The 9,816-nt window shown below is 46.0% G+C and overlaps 1 protein-coding gene across 2 annotated transcripts in view; it reads right to left on the bottom strand.

The window, feature by feature from the left end:
• LOC111163729 (C-C motif chemokine 14-like) overlaps window positions 1-9,816 on the bottom strand; it is a 12,843-nt gene extending 3,027 nt beyond the window's left edge. The window contains exons 1-4 of one of the 2 annotated variants that reach the window (XM_022552674.3): window positions 9,620-9,816; window positions 7,551-7,598; window positions 1,644-1,771; window positions 370-517 (exon numbers count right to left, since the gene is read on the bottom strand). In XM_022552674.3, coding sequence (XP_022408382.1) covers window positions 370-517; window positions 1,644-1,771; window positions 7,551-7,598; window positions 9,620-9,677 — 382 coding nt within the window. In that variant the 5' untranslated portion in view covers window positions 9,678-9,816. Of the gene's footprint in view, window positions 1-369; window positions 523-1,643; window positions 1,772-7,550; window positions 7,599-9,619 lie in introns of those variants that run through there. The other variant, XM_022552675.2, reaches the window with a different exon arrangement.

The raw sequence follows: 9,816 nt of genomic DNA, 5'->3' as shown, positions 1-9,816 counted from the left end.
GCAGACTCACAGATATAGAGAGCAAACTAGTGGTTACCAGTGGGGAGAGAGAAATGGGGAGGGGAAAAGTAGAGGTAGGGGGTTAAGAGGTACAAACTATTAGGTATAAGACAAGCTACAAGGATATATCGCACAACATGGGGAATACAGTCAATATTTTATAACTATAAATGAAGTATAACCTTTAAAAATTGTGAATCACTCTATCGTACACCTGTAAGTTATATGACATTGTACAGCAGCTATACTTCAGTAACACAAAAAAGAAGACACCAGACCTCCTTCTAGAGCCCCTTTTCCTTGTATCCCCGGCAACCCTACTCATGCTTGTTTACCCACAAGAACCAGGTTGGAAGGTATTGCACTCACCTGAATAGGATTCAGTCTTGGACCCCAGGGCGACGGTGATGAGGACAAGGAGGAGGGGGAGGGATGTGGCTGCCATGGAGACCCTCATCCTCCTGTGAAGGGAGTGGCTGCGGGAGGAGAGCTGGCCTGGTAGGGGCTTCGGAGGCTCCTGGGCTGAGGAAGTTTTGAGAAATGTTCATTGAGGCAAAGTATATTTTTTTAGATAGGGGAACTAAGATTTCAAAGTAGACTTCTCAGCAATTTCATATCCTGCACATTTGTTGAGGGTGGAGTGAAGGAAGCACAGAGAGCCGAGTTTCAGGGAGAAAATTGACCTCCATCCCCAGTGGGAATACGTTTAACCCTTTGATATAAGCTCTTCCTTAGTCGTAGGGCGACCATGAGCACAGTGGTAGAGGAGACTGTCTCAGATTCAGTGAAAGATCTCAAAGGCTGGGATGTATCCTGTACCCAATTCTGGTTCCTGGCCTCAGAACAAGGCCGTATGGGGGCTGGAGATTGGAGGGGATTTGGGGCAACAGGATGAGGTCTGTGGGAGCCCCCACATCAGGTCTAAGAAATCCTCACTTAAGCTCTTCAGCAGAACCTTTGTCTCTCTACCTCATCCCCAGCCTTTCACTGTCCCCTGGGGTGAAGAAGTGTCATGGTGCTCAGCAGATAATTTATTTAACAAGCATTACACTTTAAGGGTTGCTATACGTAATAGCTGCTGTCCCAAACGCTTCATGAATATTAGCCCTTTTAACAGTAGTTGAGGAAACTGAGGCACAAAAAGCATCCATTACTCCCCCGAGATTTGACAGTTGATAAGTGGAATCGGGCTTCAAACTCAGGCAGTCTGGCTCCCAAGTCTGTGTCCTTAATCACTCTGCCGTGGAGAAGAAACGCAGGAGCCCCCAATGAGCTGTCTCTAAAACTGTACTGCCTGGCTTGGCTTCTCTAGAAAACCCTTATTCTGAGATCTTTCTGAGTTCAGAGAGTGGATCCCTTTGGGACCTTCTCCCAGTTTCTGACTTTCATTACAGAAAAGCTTGATGGGAACCTAGAAAATGCTTCATTCAGGGATGGCTAGCAGGTTTCACTGATTAGCGGTGGACTGGCGCTCAGTGTTGGAAATGGTGCTGAGGCCGTGTCCGTGCATTTCTGTGAAGGTGCAGCTTGCGTCATCCTTAGATTTGTCTAAACAGGCTATTTACTGAGGAGGAACTGTAGCTCAGGAAGGGCCAGAGACTTGCTCATGTTCACGAAATGATTTGGATGCAGGACAGACCCACCTCTTCACGCTCTCCGTCCAGTGGCCTTGACCGTGCTCTTCCTGGGGGAACTTGCCCTATTCTTCTTGCTGTTGTGGTTAGAAGGCTGTTTCCATCTTCTCTCCTCCACTCGTCAGGGCAGGGCAGGCCTAGCAGATAGCAAGTGATCTGTAAGTATATGTTTTAGAAGAAGGATGAATTGAGCTGGTCTAAGTATGTATATCTCACAGGAAACAGCTGAATTCTCATGCTTAGGTGCCAAGACAGTAATTTATTCAAAATGTTCTGTATTTGTTATCAATAATAACACTATTTAAACTCCTCAAGTCAAGTGATAACAATTGTCGTTAGGAACAGTCTAAGGAAACAAGATGTTTCTGGGAAGAATATGAGTTGGGAAGAAATAATGATTACTTTGTTTTTGTGGAGACTAGCCTACTTGCCAAGTTGTTGCTAGGATCTCTACAGGAAAGTCCTTTATTTTTCAAGCAGTTATTGAATTCCTACCCACATTAGTCTGGTTACGCTCATTGCTATAATGAACAGCCCCTAAATCTCAGGGGATTCATTACATGAAGGTTTATTTCTGGCTCATGTCACAGTCCAGTGTGGGCCAGCAGTGGGATGAGTGTGAATGTGTTGGAGAAGGCTGTTTCATGCACCCATTCAGGGACCAAGTCTTCTTCTATCTTGTAATGCCGCCATTTTCCACAAGAGGCCTCCAAGTTTACTACAAAAGGGGAGAAGCAGAGAGGGATGGGCAGATTTTTATGGCCCAGTTCTGGAAATAGTATAAATTACTTTCACTTACACTCCATGGACAAAATGAAGTCACCTGGCTCCAACTTAATGACAAAGGTAAGGAAAATATAGATCATCTGTGTGCCCAGGGACAAGAGAGAATGGGTTTAGTGACCACATCACTTCTTTGCCATAATATCATGGGCTAGGCTTGGAGGTGACCCTGACCTCAGAGGACTCATAGCTTTTGAAGAGGGACTCAAAAAAGTAAATGAAAATTGCAAAACAGTGGGATGAATGGACTTCAGTGGCAACATAATCAGAGACCTTAAAGGTTTTCCTGCTGCCCACTGGTGAGTATGCAGTGCCTGTTTAAAAAATGTTAAAAATATCGGACTTCTCTGGTGGCACAGTGGTTAAGATTCTGCCTGCCAATGCAGGGGACACGGGTTCAAGCCCTGGTCCGTGAAGATCCCACGTGCCGTGGAGCAACTAAGCCCGTGCGCCACAGCTACTGAGCCTGTGCTGTAGAGCCCGTGAGCCACAACTACTGAGCCCACATGCCACAACTACTGAAGCCCGTGTGTCCAGAACCCGTGCTCCACAACAAGAGAAGCCACTGCAATGAGAAGCCCGCGCACTGCAATGAAGAGTAGCCTGTGCAGAGCAACGCAGACCCAATGCAGCCAAAAACAAATAAATAAAATTATTTTTAAAAATGTTAAAAATGTTTTTCAAAGCAATACATATGCACTGATTAAAAAAAATTGAATAATATAGAAAGGGTGGGTGGGACCCTTAATATGTTTACTTCTTTGCTTCATTGCCTGTGTGTGAGAAGTCTTCCAGCTCCACTGGCCTCAACCAAGTGGGTCATGCCCTCTGTCCAAGCACTGGCTCACACCAAGAGAAAAGGGAATGAGCTATATTACTTTTAAAATCTTTTTTTTCCTTTACTTTAAAAATCTTGTCTGTGGTTCTAAAAGTGAAATAGTAAAAATATGGATTTTTCTTTTTACAGCTTTAAAGCACATATTTTTCTAGCTATTTTGCCCTTCTAAGATTTTTACTTTTAAAAATTCAAAATTGGTTGTCAGACTTATTTAGCCATATTTAAACTTTTCCCAATTGTATATTTCTTTTATAATTAAGTAGCTTTGATATGCTTCATCATAAAAACAATCAAGAATTAACACAAGTCAAAAGCTGGCCCATTTTGTTGTTTGTCCTTGAAAAGACAATGAAGATTCTTTTTTTTTTTCAATTCTTTGAAATTAGTTTTTGGTTACTAAAGAAATATGTGCTTTATATAAAAGTTGCAAACAATGCTGAAGTTACAGAGTTGAGAGCGAGAGTTCCTCTTCAAATTTCCACTCCACCCTGCAGCATCAGCATTACCTGGGAACTTGGTGGAAATGCTGATTCTTTGCCCCATCTAGTCCTACTGAATCAGAATTTCTGTGTTTTTTTTGTTTGTTTGTTTGGTTTTTTTTTTTGCGGTGCGAGGGCCTCTCGCTGTTGTGGCCTCTCCCATTACGGAGCACGGGCTCCGGACGCGTAGGCTCAGCGGCCATGGCTCACGGGCCTAGCCGCTCCGCGGCATGTGGGATCTTCCCGGACCGGGACACGAACCCATGTCCCCTGCATCGGCAGGTGGACTCTCAACTACTGCACCACCAGGGAAACCCAACTTCTCACTTCTTGCTCTGTGCATCCATTCTTCTCCCAAGTTCTTTGGTCATCTTTACAGTCACTACCCCGAACTCTTTCTTGGGTAGATTGCCTATCTCCACTTCACTTAGTTCTTCTTCTGAGGTTTAATCTTGTTGCTTTGTCTGGTGCATCTTCCTCAGTCACCTCATTTTGCCTAAGTTGCTGTTTGTATTTTTATGTATCTGGTACATGAATTATATTTCTTAACCTTGGAGAAGTGGCCTTCCGCAGGAGACGTCCTGTGCATCCCAGCCGTACATGCCCCTCTCATCATCCAAGCTGTGTGCTCTAGGGGTTCCCCCTATGGGGGCTGTGTGGTTCCTTCTGTTGTGGCGGGGCTATGTGGGTGTCTGATAGGCTTAGTTGGCCCTGGTCTCTTTGTTTGCCAGGTTCTGCCTTGTATGGAGCTGTTGGCTGCTGGTTAGTAGGGCCTGGTCACAAGGCTGCTGACTGCAGAACTCCAGGGAGCCCCAGGGCTAGTGCTGGCTCACTGGTGGGCAGAGTCAGGATCTAGAAGACTCCAGGGTGTTATCTGCCTACTGGTGGGCGAAGCCAGGTTTTGGGGTTAGTGCCAGACTACTGGCAGGCAGAGCCGGATCCTGGAGTCTGGTTGCAGGGCTCAGGGGTCCCAGAGCTGGTGTCAGATCACTGGTGGTGGGGGTGAGCAGTTCCTGATAAATTGGCTATGATGATGTCCGGGTTGTTCCAAAGCTTGTGTTGGCCTGCTAGTAGGCAAGATTGAGGCCCAGCTGGTCCCAAGGTAGGATCTGGCCTGCTGGTGGGCAGGCTGGTTTTGTAGGCTGTGGGATTGTGGTTTCCTTGCATGTGGTGTCTGCCCCCTGGTGGGTGAGGCTTGTCCAGAGGCTAAAGCAGGCTTCCTGTAGGGCAGAGCTGGGGCCCTGAGGATTCTGGGGCTGGTGCCTGCCCCCCGGTAAGTGGAGCTGGGTTCTGGAACTCTGGTGGGTGAGGCCATGTCCAGAGGTGGCTGTAGGCTCAGGGGGTCTTAAGGCAGCCTGTCTGCTGATGGTGAGGCTGTGTTCCCACCCAGTGACTTGCTTGGCCTGAGGTGTCCCAGCAGTGGTGCCTACAAGCTGTTGGGCCAGAGCAGGGCTGGATCCTGGAGCAATAAGCTAGAGGGAAGATTCCACAGTGGTGCCCCCCAGCGCCAGTGTCCACGTGGTAGAAGGAGCTCCCAAGGCTAGCTGCTGCCAGTGTCTGTGTCCCCAGGGTGAGCTGCAGTTGCCTCCTGCCTCTCTGGGAGACTCCCCAAGATCAGCAGGTAGGTCTGACCCAGTCTCCTATCAAATGTTTACTTTTGCTCTGGGTCCCAAGGCCTGTGAGATTTTGTGTGTGCCCTTAAAGAGTAAAGTCTCTATTTCCCCCAGTTCCCTGGGACTGCCAAAATTAAGCCCTGCTGGCCTTCAAAGCCAAATGCTCTGGGGTCTTGTCTTCCTGGTTCAGGACCCCTGGGCTGGGGAGCCTGATGTGGGGCTCAGACCTCTCACTCTTGTGGGAGAACCTCTGCAATGGAGTTATTCTCCAGTCTGTGGGTCACCTACCAGGGAGTATGGGACTTGACTACATCATAAGTCTGCCCCCCTACACGTCTTATTGTGGTTCCTTCTCTATGTCTTGTAACTTGTAGCTTTTTACCAAGCACAGATGCAAGGGAGTTTTGTCTAGTAGAAAAGATAATCCCCAAAGTTACAGATTTATTGCCCTATAGCAGCGGTCCCCAACCTTTCTGGCACCAGGGACCGGTTTTGTGGAAGACAGTTTTTCCACAGATGGGGTTCAGGGGAGATGGTTCAGGTGGCAACGCGAGCACTGGGGAGCAGCAGAAGCTTCGCTCTCTCGCTCACCCGCCACTTGCCTCCTGCTGTGCAGCCAGGTTCCTAACAGGCTGCGGACTGGTACCGGTCCACGGCCCAGGAGTTGGGGACCCCTGCCCTATAGGATATTAATTTGTTTTTCTCTAACAACATTTCAGAATGCCATCCCCAATAACTATATAAACCTCTGTTCCTCAGATGATCTTTGAATCAGTTTAATTGTTCCTTCATTAATGGGTTAAATACATCTTTGACACATATTCAATCTATACTTGAATGTCATGTTTTTAGCTTTTAAAAAACTCTACTATGATGTCTTGTTTTGACAAAAACGCAAATCCAAAGTTCAGCGATTCCGACAGATTCTTTTTCCTCTTAAAGTTAAAGTTAAATTGGATACTCTTTATTAATGCACTGCTTTTGTAACCAGAACAGAACAGTACTTGTTGCTTTTTAAAAAATAATTCAGGCCAGGGCCCACCTAGGAGGTAGTCTGGGCCAGAGAGATGGAGGTGAGGGGGCCTACTCCAAGTATCTCTTCTCAAGAGATAGTGTTCTCAGGTCCTTGGTCACTGATCTTAGCTTCAGGTCCAATATGCATTTCTGAACATTCTCATCTTTGGGGTTAGCACAGACATGCTGCTCCCTTTTGGTGATGAAGCTGGGGAGCAAAGGGGGGAAAGATTACAAACAGAGGAGGGTTGAGCAAATGGGAATGGGGAGGCCCATCCTCCCTGCCCCTCAGATTCCCCACTCGGCCCAGCCTGTTCTTTCCTTTCTCTGCTGCAGGAGCTCAGAGTGGCCCCTCTCTGAGACCCTCCCTCAGGCTCCGAGACTCCCTTAGTGACTCATGGAGTTTCCTTGGGCAGCGTCCCTCCTGCTGTCTCCTTCCTTCCCTAGCTTCCCTCTTCTCTGGGAACATCTCATAACTGATGGATCCTAATGAGGACATAAGCCACAGCTGACCTGGCAGGATCCAGAGGGTGGGACTTTTCTGGACATCCATCCATCAGGTGCCTCCCCCCACACCCCCAGACATGGCCAGTGGGCTCGGCACTTACACGACAGCAGGCCGGGAACATGCACTGGTCGTTTCTACATAATATTTCATGAATACACATCGGATTTTTAGTCGGGTGTAAAAGATGCAGCAGTCAGTGGGATGGTGAATGCTTACTGCAAGAGAAAGGGTCACTTAAGGACTGAGTCTGAGGAAAACTAGATCCTTTCCCCCTTTCCTCCTGAGTACTGGGAAGGGTAAGAAGGTGCAAGACTCGAAAGAGATGTTTTCCTTCTCTGCCAGCACTTGCTGGTGTCTCCTTGCTTCACTCTCCCCAGGGTTGAGCTGTGTGTCGGAGGGCATCCAGGCGGGGCCGCAACAGAGCAGGACCATTCCTCCCAGAAGAGGAAGGGTCTGAGGCCTGCAGGGGGCCCTCCCCCCTCCCCCAGATGAGCCAGCTCTTGGGACAGCCAGGTGGAATAGAAGTCATCTATGGAAGAGGCCACCTATAGACCCATGGCCCATCCTGAAATTCCTTGGAGATGTTCACCGCCCATAGGACCCTCCTCTCCCCCCAGGGCCTGTAAACGAGGTAGACTGAAGCCATTGAGCAGATATATATATACCGTAACAAAACTTTACCTCCTTGAGATATTGAGTGTTCATTCTTCAGGTTCCGCATCAGGTGTTCTATTTGAGAGAAACAGTAGAGAAGGGAAGAAAAATTACTGGGAAGCAGTTGTTTCAACATCTCCATCTATCTCATTCCTCAACCCCATCCCCTGGTAGGGAGGCAAGGATGCTGGACCACTGGACCAGACCTGCCTCCAGGCCCATTTTCTCTATCAAGGCCCTGAGACTGTTCAGGGAACTTTTGAGGAAGTTTGAGACATGAAAACATTCTATTGACTTGAATACAAAAAGCAAATTGCAAATCCAACACAAATAAATCAGTTGATTAGCTACATAATGTGATACAGTCCACAATGCTTTCTACACATTTTTGGAATTCACAGGACTCTGGAAGCAGACAAATTTTTCATTAAATGATTTGGTGGCACAATGTCACCCAAAGTGAAGTGAGGCTATCTACAGGCTTTATTTACTCCTTTAACATAGGAGTAAATGTGTTTGCTGCAGAAATATTACTGTGTTTGGTTAATGTGTCTCTCAGACTCTGTCAGGGATGTTAAGTAATGTCCAGGTATGTGTTACCTTTTAAAATATATATATTTTTAGAATGTGATAAAATGTACATAATATAAAGTATACAATTTTAATCATCTCTAAGTGTACAGTTCAGTAACATTAAGTACAGTCACATATTGTGCAACTCATCACAATCCATCCATGGAACTTTTTTCTTGCAAAACTGAAACTCTGTACCCGTTAAACAATAACTCCCCATTTCCCCCTACCCCATCCCCTGGGCCACCGCCGTTCTACTTTCTGTCTCTGAATTTAACTACTTGAAGTACCACATGTGAGTGGAATTATACTATTTGTCCTTTTGTGACTGGCTTGTCTCACTTATCATTATGTCTTCAATATTCATCCATGTTGTAGCATGTATCAGAATTTCCTTATTTTTTCAGGCGGAATAATATTCCATTGTATGCATATACCCTGTTTTTCAATCCATTTGTTTGTCAGTGGACACTTGGGTTGCTTCCCCCTTTTGGAGATTAAAATTCATGCTGCTGTTAGCATGGTTGTACAGGTATCTCTTCATGTATCTGCTTTCAATTTTTTGGGGTATATCAAGAAAAGGAATTGCTGGGTCATATCTTATTATCTTTTTAAAACCTGAAAAATTCTGCATTCCAAAATACATCTATCCCCAGAAATTTTGATAAGGGGTTGTAGACCTGTACTATGCTAATTAGGCAAACACAACTAAACTTTTAGTTCATTTCTTATATAGTTACATATGAATTATATTAAATGAGGCATGTGCACGCACTTCAACACGCTTGATATGATGTGTGTGGGGCTTGCAAAATAAAGTCTTAAATGACATGTCTTTCCATAACAGCTTGCTAACTAGCTTGTATCCTAATGCCACCACTTATGGCTGTGTGATCTTGAGCAAATTACCTACGGTTTCTATGCCTCAGCTTTCTCATTTGTAAAATAATAATAATAATAAGCAAAACCATATAATTTGCTGATAGTCTACCCCACAGCATTGTTAGGAGGATCCAATGTATTAATATCTGTAAGACACTTAGAACAGTGCCTGCTTTCACACAGAAAGTACTAGATATTTATTTGTTAAATAAATAAATAAATGTGGTTAAGTAGACTTGGGTGAGTCACTCGCCCGGCTTGTCCAATTTCCTCCCTGATAGTTTTACACCAGAGGGTATATAATAACTCTAACATCATAGAATTCTATACCTCTTTCTACAGATTTACAATTTTACTACAATTCTCTTGATCTAGCTCATAATAGTCCTATATCAGCTAAGAGAAAGTGTCATATAATTCTGGCCATGAAAGGGAGAGAATTGTTTCCCCAGGTTGGACCAGTCACCTGTATACAGTTTTCCTCAGGGACCGAAGGCTGCAGGGAGAGGTCTATATCTACTGCTGCTGCTTTTAACTAAGTATCACATCCCTATTGGGACAAAGGTGTCCCCCTGCATCTCCTCCCTGGACTGAGAGTCACCATCAGCCTGCCCACCTGTGAGAAGGCTCACTGAACTCACCAACTGCAGCCTGGGCAGCAAGGATGAGGCAGGAGAGGGCAGCTATTGAGGTCTTCATCTTCCCCGTGCACAGCCAGTACCAGCCTGAGGACTCCTGGGCTCTCTGCTCTCTGACTCCCCCAGACCCCAGCTCTGCCCTTGTATTTATAAGAAGAGGGGGACCAGGAAGTCACGAGGCAGAGGTCAGAATGCTGTTC

This window comes from Delphinapterus leucas, chromosome 19 (assembly GCF_059928025.1).
Source record: "Delphinapterus leucas isolate spDelLeu-1000000601 "Yukka" chromosome 19, BTC_Dleu_Yukka2, whole genome shotgun sequence".
NCBI lineage: Eukaryota > Metazoa > Chordata > Mammalia > Artiodactyla > Monodontidae > Delphinapterus > Delphinapterus leucas.
The sequence above is the reverse complement of the archived record's forward strand: the minus strand, read 5'-3'. Positions and strand labels throughout refer to the sequence as shown.